General features: G+C 36.4%; 1 protein-coding gene across 1 annotated transcript in view; it reads right to left on the minus strand.

The window, feature by feature from the left end:
• The window catches only part of ETV1 (ETS variant transcription factor 1), a 99,172-nt gene that overhangs the window by 42,577 nt on the left and 38,593 nt on the right, over positions 1-18,002 (minus strand). Inside the window, 2 exon segments of the mRNA XM_031665304.1 lie at positions 390-578; positions 3,794-3,923. Of these exon segments, the coding sequence (XP_031521164.1) occupies positions 390-578; positions 3,794-3,923 (319 nt within the window).

Consider the following 18,002-nt stretch of genomic DNA (forward strand, 5'->3'; position numbering starts at 1 on the left):
AATTCCATAAGCTACCTACTAAAATTAGTCTCCTAACTTTACAGAAGAAGTACACACATATGCTCATAAAAGTGGGATGATCTGATTTAAAGTTTAAGTGAAGCAATTTAATTCAAGCAAAGCGAAAGGGAAATGCTCAAATGTCAGTAGATAGATTAATTTTCCATTTTAGCAACCAATTTAAATGTTTATAAAAGGAATGTTTATAAATGACTTTCTCCACAAATTATAAGTATAGATAGAGTGAGCTCTTTCTAAAAATATTTTGCACAGATGTGCAAAATTAATAGGCTCACCTTAAATCTACTCTAGGTCTTCAGAACTGTTAATAGAAATTTTTTCCAAGAATGCAAAAAACAGTTTCTAGAAAAGTGGTATCTGCAGGTTACCTGTGGTCCATGGGGTAGCTGCTATCTGGTATGGACTGCGATGGAGGGAGGTGAGCTGGGAAGGCCCGGTCAGGTTTCGGTGTATGAGTTGAGTTTGGAGATGCATGATGCAGTGGGGACACTGGCGTGCTGGATGGTGTGGGGGGATTGGAGGGCCTCATTCCCACTTGTGGCTTCTGATCATAGGCACTACCCAGGGGACAAAAGAAAAGAGAACATTTCTTTCTTTGGAGCTATTTTTTAAAAAAGTTTCTAATCCAAAGGAAGAAAAGATATTTTAGACTTAAGTCAAATGGAAATGAAAACTTTGTTGTTGCTGTTGTTTTTTAAATCCAGAACAGATAAACTTCAAAAATCACAACACCCTTAAACAGAAAATAGGATAATTAATGCAAAACCTTGTAACAGAACAAATATTAAATGTGTATTTTTAATGCATATACAAACAACTTAGTATAAGGAAAATTACTGTTCAGAAAAGTAGTGGTATTTTTTCCATTTACTCTTGATATACCTATTTAAGAAAGTTTGATAGATCATTCCTGAATCATTAAATAGTTCTAACACTATATTTTTCTTTTATATTATATAAGATTTTAAAACAATGACTAACATCAGCTTAATAAGGTAGAGACTATACCTGGCTTGCTTTTATTTGTGGTGGGATTTTAAGAAGGCAATGCTTTTACTTTATTTTCATTTTATTATATTAAATAAATGATGCTTGGCCTTAACTTCCTCACATGGAATAATGAAGATTAATGAGGTAAATTAAAATGTCTGATATATTTAAACTTTCTTGGAGAATAAGTACAAAATAATGTTATTAGGAATAAAATCCTATTACAGTCTAACTCCTAAACACTCACAATTACAAAATAATAAAATGAGTAAGCTTGATTTTATATTACGATTTTAAACTGCTTTCCTATGTGTAAATTTCAGGAATGTGATTTAACTAATGTAATCTATAAAATATTTTACTAAAACTCAATTTCCTTAAATTTTTTTTAAAACAGGACATTTCTAAGTTAGAATGATGTATTTCATTTTGCTGGGCACAGTGGCTCATGCCTGTGATCCCAGCACTTTGGGAGGCTGAGGTGGGAGGATCACTTAAGCACAGGAGTTTAAGACCAGCCTGAGCAACATGGTGAAATCCCGTCTCTACTAAAAATACAAAAAATTAGCTGGGCGTGGTGACACATGGCTGTAGGCTCAGATATTCACAAGACTGAGGTGAGAGGATCGCTTGAACCCGGGAGGCAGAGGTTGCAGTGAGCCCAGGTCGCACCACTGCACTCCAGCCTGGCTGACCAAGTGAGACCCTGTCTCAAAAAAAAAAAAGTAAAATAAAATAAAAAGCAATCATCAGTACACTTTTTTTCCTTTAGAAAGAAGTATTTCTTTTTGAATTAAATTATGTAATAATTTATTCTATTGCTCCATCAATGCAACGGAATTATATCCATCTGCAAAAATCTTTTACAAGGAGTAAAGGAATACATGCTGCACAAGCCCACTCTTGCTTTAAAGCAAAGTCAACAATGTTCATATAATGAAGTGCATGTTTGGTTACACGTATGTTCTTTACCAGTATTTCTGAAGAAAAACCCACTTCTTTTGTGAAATGGTTGACCTAACTCATTCTCATGAATGAAGAAAAAAAAGAAACTATTCCCCCATGAAATGCTGTACTCAATAATATTTTCTGTATAGAGATGGAAGTACCAGAATTTATTGCATATACCATATATCACTGTGGAGATTATTCATCCCCCAAAAGAAACTCAAAATATTCAGGCAATTCCTTTATTATTGATTTATGGATGTCAGATATGGCATATAAAACAGTGATGATTTCACAATCACAATTCTGATTAATGCTGAAAGGCAATAACAATTCTATATCTAACTGGCATTGACTAGAAATTCCTCAATATGTTAAATAATTACGTTGTGGATACACAGTACTTGTAAGAAGAAAATGCAAAAACAAAACTGAACTATAAAATAAAACTCAGATCGATCAATACTGTCTTATCTGAACTCAGTATGCTTTAATAGTTAGCTTCTACAAGAGACCTTTTTTATAAAACTTTGCAGTTTCAATTGAGCCTGCCCATCATTTCGGGCTCTGGTGAACCTCTTAGAAAAGCAAACATAAAAGACAAGTTTGCAAGAACAAATGGTAATAAAATATCTGCTGCCATAATGGCACAAGTCTATGTTTCTTTTTTATTTTTGAGATGGATTATCTCTCTTGTTGCCCAGGCTAGAGTGCAATGGCACGATCTTTGCTCACCACAACCTCCACCTCCCGGGTTCAAGCGATTCTCCTGCCTCAGCCTCTGGAGTAGCTGGGATTACAGCATGCGCCACCACGCCCGGCTAATTTTGTATTTTTAGTAGAGATGGGGCTTTTCCAGGTTGGTCAGGCTGGTCTCGAATTCCCGACCTCAGGTGATCTGCCCAGCTCTGCCTCCCAAAGTGCTGAGATTACAGGCATGAGCCACCACGTATGGCCTATGTTTCTAGACTCTTACATATCTTGGACATAAACAGTGTATGCAATAAATATCTGAGGAAATATTTAATAGAAGACTCCTTTGGGTCATAATGTATGATGAATCTGAATTGACATAACTTACAAAACAGTACGAATATCTGGAATCATTTGTGTAAGTTTCCAAACTCCTTGTAAGAACTAAGTTTCTACTGTAATTGAGAGTGATAATACTCAGTAGAGACAGCCAACTTTTTCTTTATACAATTACAGGCCAATATGAAAAGTAGCATCATGCAATTTACTTTGAAGGGTTTTTAATGAACATATATGTGATAAAATTTTCTAACAAATGAACAGTGTACTTTTACTGCACCACCCTTTATTATCATCATCAGAACAACCAGCTTTTTAATAGATAATAGCCTCTGCTAAGTCTTATGAAATTCCAGTTTTATTGCAAATTGTCCATGAACTCATCTTATAGATCATCTGCAAAACCTGACAGATAACTAATGTACTGCTTAGACCTGCCAAATGTTTCATCTTTTTTTTTTTTTTCCTACAAACTCTATCTAAAGTGTATAATGCATTCATTCTAATGGGAACTTTCAAAAGCTGCTTGTGCCAAGTAAAACTCCTTTTTCAAACCCAAGATGCATCCCTACAGTAGAAAAGCAACTAATGATCTGGATAAAAATTATTGCTTTAAAATGAATCCAAAGTGTGTGTTTGGATGGTAAATGGTTCTTTAGAATTCTGCTAAATGCATTACCTAATTAGCTTGTTACATATTAAAGATGTAACTCATAAAATATGACTTGAGATTTCATATTATTCTGGACTTTTTGATTCAATAAGAACCACTGTCTTATATCCAAACACCTGGTGGCTTTACCTGACATTGTACAGGCACTTTTCTCCATAGCTGAATTTAAAGGGCTGTTCTTGACTGCAGGCAGAGCCGATTTCTGAACACGGACTGTGGGGTTCTTTCTTGATTTTCAGGGGTAGGCCATGAAAAGCCACTAGAAAAAAGAACAAAATACCCACAAAAATTAAATGCTGTTAGGAATTATGGAGATTAATGTGTTCTACTTCTCTTGTTGAAAATGTCATTCACATCTCATATTATATATGTAAGAAAAATCACATTTGATGAATTTCAGTAGCAGAAGATTTCAGAAAATCTTTGTATACTCCTTTTCTGCCTTTATTGTGTAACAAAATGCATGCTTGAATTTTCTCTCATTACTTAAGTGAGTCACTTGTAGTTTGCTTAACTGATATTAACAATGCTAGAAGCTCAGTTTCAAGAAAGTACATTTTGAAAACATATCAGAAAGGTTTACAATGACTAAAGCAGAAAAATTACAACTGATTAGCCAAGAATCAATTAAAGACCAAAATACAATTTTAAGCATTATTGAAAGTAAAATATATCAACTGCATCAATAATAATAGTTTAATGAAATGACAACTAGACTAGGACAAAGAAAATCCAGGCGCAGGTCCAGAAGTGACTGATATTACTTTGGGCAAAAAGTCAACATCTTTGAGGCCAGTTCTCATCTATAAAATAGAGATTAAGTATCTGCCTATCTAATTAACAGAACTGTGAAGATGAAATCTGAGAAATATGTAAATGTTGTTTGTCACATGTAATCTACCATGAAACAATTATTCTATATGAAATGATGTTTTCACCTTTTTACTGTGACTTAAAGCATATAAATGCTTATATGCATTTATGTTTAATAACATACAAAGCTACATCACAAAATATGAAAACTTAAAAAATATGTATATGGGGAGGGAATCACAGTTTTAAATCCAATAATTAAAAAACATGCTATAGGCTGGGCGCTGTGGCTCACATCGGTAATCCCAACACTTTGGGAGGCTAAGGCAAGTGGATCACCTGAGGTCAGGAGTTCAAGACCAACCTGAGCAACATGGTGAAACCCTGTCTGTACAAAAATACAAAAATTAGCCGGGTATGATGGCAGGTGCTTGTAATCCCAGCTACTTGGGAGGCTGAGACAGGAGAATTGCTTGAACCCAGAAGGGGAGGTTGCAGTGAGCCGAGGTCATACCATTGCATTCCAGCCTGGGCAACAGAGTGAGACTCCATCAAAAAAAAAAAAAAAAAAAAAGCTATATATTTTTTATTCTTCAATATGAAACTGAAGAAATGCCTATTAGAAATCTTATCAGAGTAATTAAATTTTTGGTATAAATGGGAAATTGGTTTAAAAAAGGAAAAAATAGTCATAAGAATAGATTTTGTAATTTACGTATAATATCCACAGGTATGAATAGTCAAGGGATAAATGTAACAGAGACACATGCTGTGGAGATTTATTCTAACTCTTATACAAACTGAAATTAAAACACCGTATGTTAAGTCCGCATTCCAAAAAGAAAGATATGACAAGAGGAATTTTGTGGTTTATGATGTCATTTGTCATTCAATCTAATTATACCATTACAGAATTATAAACTTGCATTAGCTTGAATGGTATATATAATTTTTAATATAGAAATTTGATATCACAAACTACCAAGCTTCAGGAAAACAAATACTATTTGTTTTATATGCATATAATTTTGATACAAGTGTTCAATGGCAATCAAGAGTCATCTGAAATATTCTAGAAAATAAATTTGCCAAATAGGTAAACTTTACTTAAGTGATCTAAGAGAAACTTAACAGATAATAATAAAATAATTACCCTAGGTATACAATTTCAAAGCATTTTTTAATGTTGTGTGTGTGTGTGTATGTGCATACATGTTTAGTACGCCTATTCAAAGTAAAAAGAAAAACAAAAGAGAAATTTTGTATATCTCCATATGTCAAGAATACTCATGTGCATTAACTTTACCAAGTCAGAAAGCTCTAATTCTTCTGACAGAAGAGGCTTAAGGACCTCAAGAATCAATTATGAGGACTTGTTCGAATTCTGATTTGAACAAGCCAACTATAAAAAGACAACTCTACAATAAATAAGACATTTTAGTATAGACTAGTTATTAGAAAATTTAATAAATCATTGTTAATTTTGTTGGATGTGATAATGGCACAGTAGCTATATTTTAAAAGTTTTAATTTTAGAGGTTCATAAAATATTTACAGATAAAATATCCAGAATTTTCTTTAAAATACTCTCGAAAAAATAATTATTTGTGAGGAAAGTGATGAATAAGATTAGAAAAACGTTGATAAATGGTAAAAGCCAATTGAAGGGCAGGAGGGAATTAACATTATTCTCTTCACATTTGTCTATGTGTCCTCAATTTCCTGGGTAAACATTTTTTAAATGTGAAAAGAAAACCTACGAAGAATTTAAAGTAGTGTTCTAGGCCCAGTACGGTGGGTCACACCTGTAATCCCAGCTCTATGGGAGGTCAATGTGGGGAGATCACTTGAGTCCAAGAGTTTGAGACCAGCCTTGTCAACATGGTGAAACTCCATCTCCACTAAAAATACAAAAATTAGCCAGGCATGGTGGTGTCCACCTATAATTACAGCTACTCAGGAGGCTGGGGCACCAGAATCACTTGAACCCGTGAGGCAGAGGTTGCCAAGATCGTGCCACTGTACTCCAGCCTAGGTGACAGAGTGAGACTCTGTCTCAAATAAATAAATAAGCAAACAAATAAAGTAGTACTCTATAAGAAAATTGTCTCCCAGTGTATATCTGCGTGTTGTGTGTGTGTACATGACATCTTAGAATAACAAATACTAAATGACACACCTTTGTAATACATTAACCATGCATTTCTTTTTTTTTTTTTAAACAAATGGTTTTCTATTATTTATTACATCTTTGAACATATTTAGCAAAACGTGTATTCCCAAGTTTTGTTTTGCTTTTTAACTTTAATTTTAGGTTCAGGGATACATGTGCAGGTTTATTATATAGGTAAGCTCGTGTCATGGGAGTTTGTTGTACAGATTATTTTATCACCCAGATACTAAGCCTAGGACCCAGTAGTTATTTTTTTCTGATCCTCTTCGTCTTCCCACCCTCCATCCTCAAGTAGCCCCCAGCGTCTGTTCTTCCCCTTTGTGTCCATGTGTTCTCATCATCTAGCTCCTACTTATAAGTGAGAACACGCATATATCCAAGTTTTAGCACTTCAGATTAAGTATTGGGTTTTACATTTTCATAAGAAAAAGCAGTAGCAACATATAAGGAATTCAAGTAACAAATCATATTGTACCTGAGAGATTAGATCAAATTTATACGACTAAAAATTGATGACCTCTATAGCTAATAAATATGCATGCAGTATGATGTAAAGTTTATCATATTTATCAAAATGTCAGCCATATTGGAGACTATAATGTTTAATATTACTATATTTTAAGTCTTGAGTACCATCAAGTAGGAAAATATTTATAAACAGGACACAAAAAGCACTAACCATAAAAGAAAAAATATCAGCAAATTAGGCTTCATTGAAATCAAAAACACTTTTTCAAAAGACACTACTCAGGAAGGGGAACATCACACACCGGGGCCTATCATGGGGAGGGGGGGAGGGGGGAGGGATTGCATTGGGAGTTATACCTGATGTAAATGACGAGTTGATGGGTGCAGCACACCAACAAGGCACAAGTATACATATGTAACAAACCTGCACGTTATGCACATGTACCCTACAACTTACAGTATAATAATAATAAATAAATTTAAAAAAAAAAAAAAGGAAAGTAAGTCACAAGCTATAAGATGTTTTAAGTAGAAAGATCTGACAAAGAACTCATATTTAAGAAAATAAGAATTGCAACATATCAGTAAGATAAGACAAATTCCCCATTTAAAAAATTGGCAGAAAGTCTTGAAACAGGCAGGCAGTTCACAAAAGAGGATATCCAGACAGCAAAACAAATGGGAATAACAATAAAATATATGCAAAGGTATTTAAAATCTCTATTCTTCAGAAAACTGCAAAATAATTCACATGAGATTATCACTATATAATTGTATCAGATAGATATAGATATCACCAGAATGACTAACCTGCAAAAGATAGACATTACAAAGTTTTGGTGAAGACAAGAAGCAATGGGAACTTTTACACAAGCTGCTGAGAGTATGGATTAGCATAACAAGCACTTTGGAAAACTTTCTGGCAATATCTACTAGGTCAACAGAAATCTACTCTATGATCCAATAATACACCCTTAGGTATATATCCAAGAAAAAGGAGTGCATATGTTCACCAAAAGACATGTTTGAGAATGTTCAAAGAAGCTTTAATCATGACAGCAAAAACTGGAAAAACTCAAATATTCACCAATGGGCAAATGGATAAATAAATCATGGAATAAGCATACAGTGGAATGAATACTACACAGGAATAAAAAGGGACAAATTACATGCAAAAACACAGATGATCTCACAGGTACGAAGTTATGGAAATACATCTTGCTAGAAACATTTTATATCTTGCTCTGGGTGGTGGTTATGTGGATATATACACATGTAAAATTCATCAAAATATACACTTCAGATTTTTGCATTATAGTGAATGTATATCCATATAAAGTTTAAAAAACTCTGAGGGACATTAATCAAAGCTACACTAATTAAGTTATTTGAACATGTCTGACTTTTTGACGCAGCTGAGACATCTGAAAATGCGCTTCAACTTCACAGGAGAGATTATTCCAGATGGGTAGGGAATGGAGGGTGGGGAGGAATGGCATGTTTTCGGCACCATCATGAATGGCTGCTAGCATAACAACAGCCTTCTATCAAAATATCCCTTAGTACGGACCTAGAAGCAAAAGGCGTGATCCATGCTAGTGGAAATGCTATTTGGTGCTCTACTACTTTCAGATTGGCCCAATGAGTTTCCTGAAGTGACCTCAGAAGAAGGGGCGTGTCTTAATCTGTTTAGGCTGCTGTAACAAAAATACCATAGACTGTATGATTTATAAACAACAGGTATTTATTGCTGACAGCTCTGGAAGCTGGGAAATCCAGCATCAAGTCACCAGCAGATTCAGCGTTTGGTGAAAGCTCACTTCCTGGTTCACAGATAGTCATCTTCTCGTTGCAACTTCACATAGCAGAAATCACAAGTGAGCTCCCTGGGATCTCTTTAGTAAGGGAATAGGGGCACTAATCCCATTGGCTCCATCTTCATGACCTAATCACTTCCTGAAGTCCTCACTTCCAAATACCATCACACTGGGGAGTCAGTTTCAATATTTGAATTTGCTGGGGTGGGAGCAGTGAGAGAGGGACACAAACATTCAGTCTACTACTGCAGGGCGTAAGGATTCTCAAAGGGTTATCAGAGGTGAGCTGATCCCTGAACACAGGATTCCCAAATCTGGCACATCATCAAATTATCTAGGGAGCTGCTGGAGAAACACAGATTCTCAAACCCCATTGGTTATTGGTTGGATTGTGTCCCCTCAGAATTTACATGTTGAAATTTCAACACCAGAATCTCTTATTTGGAAGATTAAATTAACATAAGGTCATTAAGGTGAGCACTAATCCAATGTGACTAGTATCTTTATAAAAGGGAGAATCTGGTTAAAGAGACATGCACACAGGGAGACTGCTACATGAAAACGAGGGCACAGGTAAGAGTGAGGCCTCTACAAGCCAAGGAATGCCAGAGGTTCCCAGGAAACTACCAGAAGCTAGGAAGAGGCAGGGAATAGATTCTCTCTCACAGCCCTCCGAGTCCTGCTGACAGCCTTCATCTTGGATTCCCAGCCTCCAGAACTTTGAAACAACAAATTTCACAAAGCAACCCAGTTTGTGATACTTTGTTACAGCAGCCCGGGAAAACCAGAAATTCCATTCATTAGAACTGGGTTGTATCAGGATTCTGAATCTTATAAAACTTTCTAGGTGATTGCTCATAATTGGGCAAATTTGAATCCACTGTGTTCTGATGTATGCTGCATTCAAATAGGTCCAGTAGTTGAAAAGTTTTTTTTTTTTTTTTAAATCCAGTAACATCTTCCTTTTCCTTAGATGCCAACACTCAAGGATTCTTACAAGTTCTCCTACTCCAGCAGTTTTGGGATACCCAGCTCTCTCCATAACAGGTTCAACCTATGTGGGCCTCAGTCACTATGGGCCCTTGAAACTGATTTATTTATTTATTTTTTTTTCTAATCATAAGCCAGATAAGTAATCCAATGAATCTGAGTTGGCAAGAATTTTTTTTTTTTTTTGAATTGCTGCATGTGAGGAAAAAAGAGAAAGCCAACCTAAAAATCTTCAACTTACAGCACAAAAGCCGTAGGCTACATTATTTTCCTCATTTTAACTTTCCTGCTTCCTGGAGATTCTGTGTCACAAAAATGACTTCTCTTATTTATTCTTAAATAAGAGTGGTGTAGAGACTCCCATCAGAGAGGGCTGAGTTGAAAACGTGTTGGGTATTTCATCACAGGGCTGAGAATCTGAGTCTGCTAACAGGCGGTTTTCCAGTTCATTGGCACAGGCACAAGCAAAAGCAGCACATTCATTTTGTGCAATTTGCTTTACCTTCCCACATGGAGTTGGTGCATGTAAAAGGCTGTTAAGTACTAAATTATTCCTTATCAAATCACCATCATCTGGAGTCATGATCAACACTAATTAAATTACTTTCGTTGAACACGGCTCCAGCCTGCTGCCGAGGCTGCTAGGTACTTTTCATTTCTCTTGCAGTACCATCCTTGCTGGGTCTGGAACAGAGTTACAGGCATCTGCATTGTTTGTAGTTTTAATTAAAGTGAATCTTTCCTTCTTCAAGTGCACCAAATCAAGTGAGTTAACTCCTTCATTTCATTTGCAAAGTGGTGGTTCAAAATGATATTATATTTTTTATCCCTGACTTCAGACAGGTCAGATAATTTATCTAGAAAATCTGCAGTCTTCCTCTGGCATTCTTCAAACACATTTTCCATGGAAACTTTTATGATCCACAACTCCTCCGGACAATCAAATTTTTGGGAGGAAAGGCAGAAAGAACGCTCAAGAGATGTGTCTTGCATTTTTTCTTTGATGGAAGCTTGACCTTTAAAACCACATCTTAAGGCTGACTAATGATCACTTGAGTTCTTCTAATGGTTAAATTTAAGAGCTCCAAAATACCAAGACTTTAAAAAATGCACTTCCAAAATAAACGTAACCACTTCTTAATTCGGAAGTTTACTTGGGGTTATGGGATTCCTCATGAAGTTTTTGCTTAATTAGTAACTGTTTTCATTTTAGAACTATGAACTATGACACATCATTGCTTTCAATTTTTTCTACCTATATTTTAGAAAGAGGGCACAATCTTGTCATTATTATTTTACCAGAGCATAGAAATGCCCTTAGCTTTCTAAGAGCAACAATGCTGGTCTACAACTACATCTTTGGCTGAGGGTAGATACATAATGTAAAATCACATTTGAACACTTGAAATATAAGTGGAGAATATGTATTTATTTACTTATTTTATTTATTTATTCATTCATTTATTTATTTTGAGATGGAGTCTCGCTCTGTCTCCCAGACTGGAGTGCAGTGGCACAATCTCAGCTCACTGCAACCTCCGACTCGAGGGTTCAAGTGATTCTCCTGCCTCAGCCTCCCAAGTAGCTGGGATTACAGGTGTGTGCCACCATGCTCTGCTAATTTTTTTGCATTTTTAATAGAGACGGGGTTTCACCATGTTGGCCAGGCTGGTCTCAAACTCCTGACCACTTCAGCCTCCCAAAGTGCTGGGATTATAGGCATGAGCCACTACACCTGGCTGAGAATATGAATTTAAAATTTGCTCATAGGAGAATAATTTCCCAAACAATCATAAGATTGGGGCATTATTTGTATCCTTACATTAAAAACAGATAATGTTTGTTACAACTGACTGGTTAATGTAAATCCAGAGAATGAACAATGAAATCTATGATTCATGTATGTTTTTGTTTATATTTTTACAGTGAAGACGATGTCTTGTAAATTTAACAAAGATAATATGTTTAACTTAAGTGTTAACAAACTCTGATTGAGTTTGAAATCCTAATAAAAAACACTAATTGTAATCCTAATAGAAAATATTAACTATACAAAAAAAAAAAAAAACACTCAAACACACATAACATTTAACCACTTTCAAAGAATTGTCCCATACTCTATTTGATTCTCATCATTTAAGACAAGAACATATATAATCATTCCCATTTAACAGATCTTTTTAAAAGGCACAAAGAAGCTAAGACCACGTCTGACTAAAGATCTAACACTAAATCATAGCACATTAAGAATTAGAGCCCTGGTTGGGCACGGTGGCTCACACCTGTAATCCCAGCACTTTGGGAAGCCGAGGAGGGCAGATCACGAGGTCAGGAAATCGAGACCATCCTGGCTAACACAGTGAAACCCCATCTCTACTAAAGACACAAAAAATTAGCTGGGCGCGATGGCGGGCACCTGTAGTCCCAGCTACTCGGGAGGCTGAGGCAGGAGAATGGCATGAACCCAGGAGGCGGAGCTTGCAGTGAGCTGCGCCACTGCACTCCAGGCTGAGTGACAGAGGAGACTCCGACTCAAAATAAGTAAATAAATAAATAAATTAGAGTCCTGGGCTCAATCTTAAGATTGTAACTGTTGAACTCTTGAGTATATAATTCAAATTTATTTATACACACACACTCATTATTTCCTTCATGCATGAGCACTACTATCACATTATACGAGATTTTTATTCATTCATTTCTTCAGCAACTAATTCATTAATTCATTCGTTAATTCATCTACCATGCCCCAGACACTATGGCAGGTCCTGAGAGGGTGAAGGAATGCGGAGCTATGGAATGAAGATAAATAGTGAGACATAGTCCTTATTATCAAGAGCTCATAGAAGTCCAATTAGAGCTTTATTTGGTGTTTTAAATATTCCCTAATAAAAATATTAGGCAGTATTCTTTAAGTATGACTAATTCATGTGTGTCTGATACATGTATCTGTATGTATGACCTTACTACTATATTCTTGGCATTTGTATCCAAATAACGCTTCTCAGAGTATTCATGTTTGCTTTCAGGCAATCTGCCTTCTTTCAATTTATTACTGTGACCAAAGGCATTTAAAAATTCACACCACTCGTATTCCACTGAAGGAAGAATGTTGCTATTCAACATTTGAAGCTTCCCCTATACTCTGATAGCCAAAATGTCACTATGATGGAAAGGTCTCCTTCTATATGTGGACAGCGAAAGTAAATACAGTGATAAGTTGTCTTGGCTCTGACCTTTCACTCTGCTTTCCTCCCAACTCTTGTCATAAGAGTGAAATAGGGTAGCAGTTTCTGTGAGTAGCAAACAATTACCCTGGGAAGAAAAACACATCACATTTTTAATTCTTCTCTAAACAGAAATAAAATCTATAGTTTTGGAGGAAGAGCCTTGAAGACAGTCTCTTTATTTTGAGGTTGCGATTTCTGGTCTGTTCAAAAATTATGTTTTAGAATAGTCTTCTGTATGCTGTTCTAGAACAGAGGTTGGCAAATTACAGCCCATGGGCCAAATCCGGCCTTCCACCTGTTTTTGTAAATGAAGCGTTAGTAGAACACTCTCCCACCCATTCATTTCGGTCTAGTCTAGGGCTACTTTGAGCTACAATGGCCAAATGGAGTAGTTGTAACAGAAACCATATGACCCACAAAGCCCGAAATATTTACCATCTGACTCTTTACAGAGAAAAGTTTGCTGATTCCTGTTCCAGAATATAGTCTACAATGAAAAAGGAGAAGGAAAACACTAAAGTGGCTGGATGGAAAGTGACACCTGCTAGTGACAGAGACAGCTCAACTAGTCAACAAAGGACACTTAATTTTAATCTCTTAACTCTTGGTTTACTCTGACTCTCAAAACCAAAAATGTGGAGCCTTGTGTAGCCAATTTTACAGCAATATACACAAACTAGCTGATTAAAAAAATGACACAAAATTGAGACTAAAAATCTACAAATTTATGTGCTTTGAGGAATTTCAAGGCATTTACTTAGATCAGGGTGATGATGTATAACATGGAGAATTTTTTGCACCTGTCTAAAAAATGTAACTGAAAAAGTCAAAACAAATCATAGTGTGGATACTAAAGTGCTTGTAAAAAAAAATTTCACTTGGCTATAGCAGTGATTAAAAAAAAAAAAAATCTCTTTAAAAGGGAGGGGGGAAGCAAATGGTATATATAAATTAGATTATTTAAGACCAGATACAAGCATGGCATGAAAAATGCACACAGCCTTTTATACAAATATATGTAGTTAGGAATACACTCAGTAGATGAAAAGCATTCACTTTAAGTTAATATGACTTCAATTTCAGGTAATAAATGGATCGCAATGACCTCAATTAGTGCTCAGTTAAATTCCAGAAGCAAAGGGGAAGGCTTGAGTATAAATAAAGACAATGGTGTCACATGCTTTGTGAATCCATCTTCCAAGACACACAGAAGCAGAAGGCACTTTCAGCTGCATCTGAGGCTCTCAAAGATTCTTTCTAGTACATTTACCTCTTCCAAGTCCTCCCCACCCCCACTGTGTACATATACCACTCACACATACACACACCAATATCCATTACTAAAGGGCCTAATCTCAGCCATCAGCAGAGTGCCTTTATGGGGCCATTAAACCATTTCTCTTGTTTACAGTGCCTGAAGAAAGATGTGAATTATGTCTGTGACAAAACAAGCGATAACATTTCTAAACTGCTATCAAAATGCAAACTGAAACACATTTAAGGACAGGGACCCTGATTCGAGTTTTCATGATTTTCCATTATTTGCAGCATCTGGAAATACATTCACCTATAATATTTCCGAGACAGGAATTTAGACCATAGCACAGCAAGTTGATATGAGTTTTTTTCTTAAATAATATTCTTTAAGGAGAGCAACCATTAAAAAAAAAAAAATGCCACCAAGTTTTAAAGGAGTACCGTCAGTCTGCAGAGATCAGATACCCAGTTTGCTCCTGAAGTTACTTTGGCAACACAGGAGAAAAGTAATGTGAACTCTCCTCCCTTTTTAGGAACATCAGGGTTTTTAAATTGAAGCAGACATTAGATATGATTAAGTTTTCAGGACTGAGTCAATGTTTGTTTTAGCTTCGGAGACCTTTGTACTAAGGGAATCATAAGTGGAAGCCCAGTGTGTAAAACAGGTAAGAGTGGAGCGACCTTTATGGGGGAAAGCAAGCAGTTATCACTATGCCCCCACCTTGCTTCCTGAAGTAGAAAGTAGATCCTTAGCACGTGCAAGGATCTTCCTGGGCAGTTCAAAAACCAGTGCTGAGTCTCCGAACTCATTTCACAGAAGGAAGCATCAAACTTTTGTGAGTGTGTGTGTGTGAGAGAGAGAGATCCCAAACTCCTATCAGTAACAGTAACTTCACACTGTCTTGCAGGGATCCCTGAGTAGTCTTGCCAGGGTGTACCTAAACGAAGGAGGTACAGTTTGAAAAAGTCCTGGAAGGGATCAGGTGTCTACAGACTTGGAAACTAGTGCTGAGGACAGAGCTGAAATCGGATGCCAGGATTCCTCACTCTACAGATTGGGGGACTTTGGATGAATGCTGCAACCTCACAAGGCAGCTGTTTCTCAAAAGCAGACTTAAAAATTCAACTGTCTCTACATTGCACAATACCATAACATCTTAATAGAAGAGAATGGATAAGTATTCTGGATTGGGGTCCATCTTTCATCTTTTCCAAAAGTAGTGGGGATACCAAGATGTGGCCAAGTCTCACTTCCAGAAGGTCACTTTCCCCCAGCCCTGATGATCTAAATCAGAGGTTGCCAATATTTCTTTCTTTCAGAGTGGTTGCAAATAACTTCAATTAACTGTGATTATTTAAAAATCAGCTTCAAAATCTTCTTCTGGTTTAAAAATCCAAACTGCTGGCCTCTCTAGGAACACACATACACACACACACAATCCAGCAACACTGGGTCCACTTTTCTGCTTGAAAAACAGGTCAGGAGTTGGCTGAGCCACTGTCAGCTGCCCCTTTGGCCAGGACCTGTGCTTTCCTATATGCCACAGTCCCCACCACCCCATTCCCTACACCACTTGTGCTAAGTTCACTTCACTCACTTATCTGTCTGCTTACCCCCTATTTAACACACATATAAGAAATCATCATGTTTACAAGTAAATGTGCGTGTGCATGTTCTCTTTCTCTCACTGTCTCTCTCTCTCACACACACACAAAACATCATCTCTAATTAGCAAAAATAAATATTATAAAACTCATGTTACACCCATGGATTAAATACTCAAGACCTACTCTCAGGCAATAAGACATAGTGGCAAAGCTAGCAGGCACTTAAATCTGCCTAGTTCTAAATCTTGCCACTGCCACTTAGTAACTACAAGACTGGGCAATCCACTTAACTTCTCTGTACTTTGATTTTCTCATCTATAAAATGGGATAATAACAGCACCTGCCTCATAGAGTTGCTGGTAGGACTAAGGGAGCCACTATATAAAAAGTGTATATTGAGTCCTTAGTGACGTTAGTTGTTGGTGTTATTATTCAAACCCAGAATCATCAAGTGTTACAGCCAAAAGAGAAAATGTAGATGATCCAGTCACATAAAAGCTGACTGGTTACGAACATGGAGACTAAATCTTGGCTTTGCCACTTACTAAACGAAGGATCTCTGGTGAGCTAGGTAACCTTTGTGTCACTGAGTTTCCCCTTTTGTAATATCAAATATTGTAATATAAAAATTATTAATTATAATATCAAATATTATAATGTCACAAATCCCACAGAACTTCCTCATGGGATCTGTGTAAGAATTTAATGAGGTAACACATATGAGAACCTAATAGTACCTGACATGTGGCAAGTACTCAGTAAATGTTTGTTACTACTAGTATTAGTCCAACTACTTCCTTATACAAAAGACAAACAGAGTCAAGGATGTACATTGACTTATAGAAACAGAGCTTCAAGCCATCAGATGTTACTTCATTGCTTTTTCTATTTAATCTTGTTTCCAATTTCTCTATCAGTTAACTACACACTAAGAGCAAAAATAAATAAATAAACATGGAAAAAGTCAATTTGGACAAGGTATCCTGACAGAAGGAAAAGCAAAAGGTGTGGCCTGGTAGAAAGAACACTGGATTAGGAGTCGAGTAATCTCTACCCGGCTCCTAGCCCAGCTAGCTGCATAATCATGGACTAACTGTGCAACCTCCCTGGGCTTCTATTCCTAATCTGCAAACTAAAGCCATTAGGCCAAATCATCTTTTTTATCGTTCTAAAATGTAGTGCCTGTGTGTAAGTGCTTGCTTACTTACTGATGTAAGAAAGAAAAGGAAAATGGCAAAGGTCTGATACAAGAATTCCAAGGGCATAACATTCTAAAGTCATTTACTAATAAGGGCACAGAGCTCTACAAGCCACAATAATAACTGAGGGCATTTGCTGCATTTTAGCAAAGGGTGGCAACCAACATTCATAATGACAACCTTTAACCATCATGAAAAAGCAACATTGGGTATAAGTACTATATTTAAGAAGGGAAGGAGGGTGCATAATGCACATTAGAAAGAGGTACATGCAATATGGTTAACATTTTAAAACACTTGATGCTTTAAAATTTGACTACAGGGACCCCCCCCACCCACGTTTTAGTAGGAAATGTGGGAAAGTAAGATGTTATTATATTAATTTTAAAAAGGCAGAATAGAAAGACAAAGTTAGATTCCTAATTTTAAAAGCATCACAAGCATCATTAATTGAAAAATAAAGAGACCAAATACAGAATATGTTGATTCATTCCTCTAAATTTTAAAGCCTAAACTTAATATAATGGTACTTCAGCAGTAGCGGTACTAAATGATTCTCGTCTTCACAGTCTAATTGCCAGGAGAAAGTGCCCTGGGAGGAAACTGGTTCTTCCATCTGGAAAAAGGATAAGAACAGGGAAAGGAAGGCCTAATGTATGAACAATCCAAATCTAATCAGTTTTGCATTTTGCACTGGCTTCAAATCAGATCTTCCTACCCCTACTGGTCCAGTAGATGGAAAGCAGCACGACACTATTTTTTTGGAAACAAATTCTGTACAGG

This window comes from Papio anubis, chromosome 4 (assembly GCF_008728515.1).
Source record: "Papio anubis isolate 15944 chromosome 4, Panubis1.0, whole genome shotgun sequence".
Lineage (NCBI taxonomy): Eukaryota > Metazoa > Chordata > Mammalia > Primates > Cercopithecidae > Papio > Papio anubis.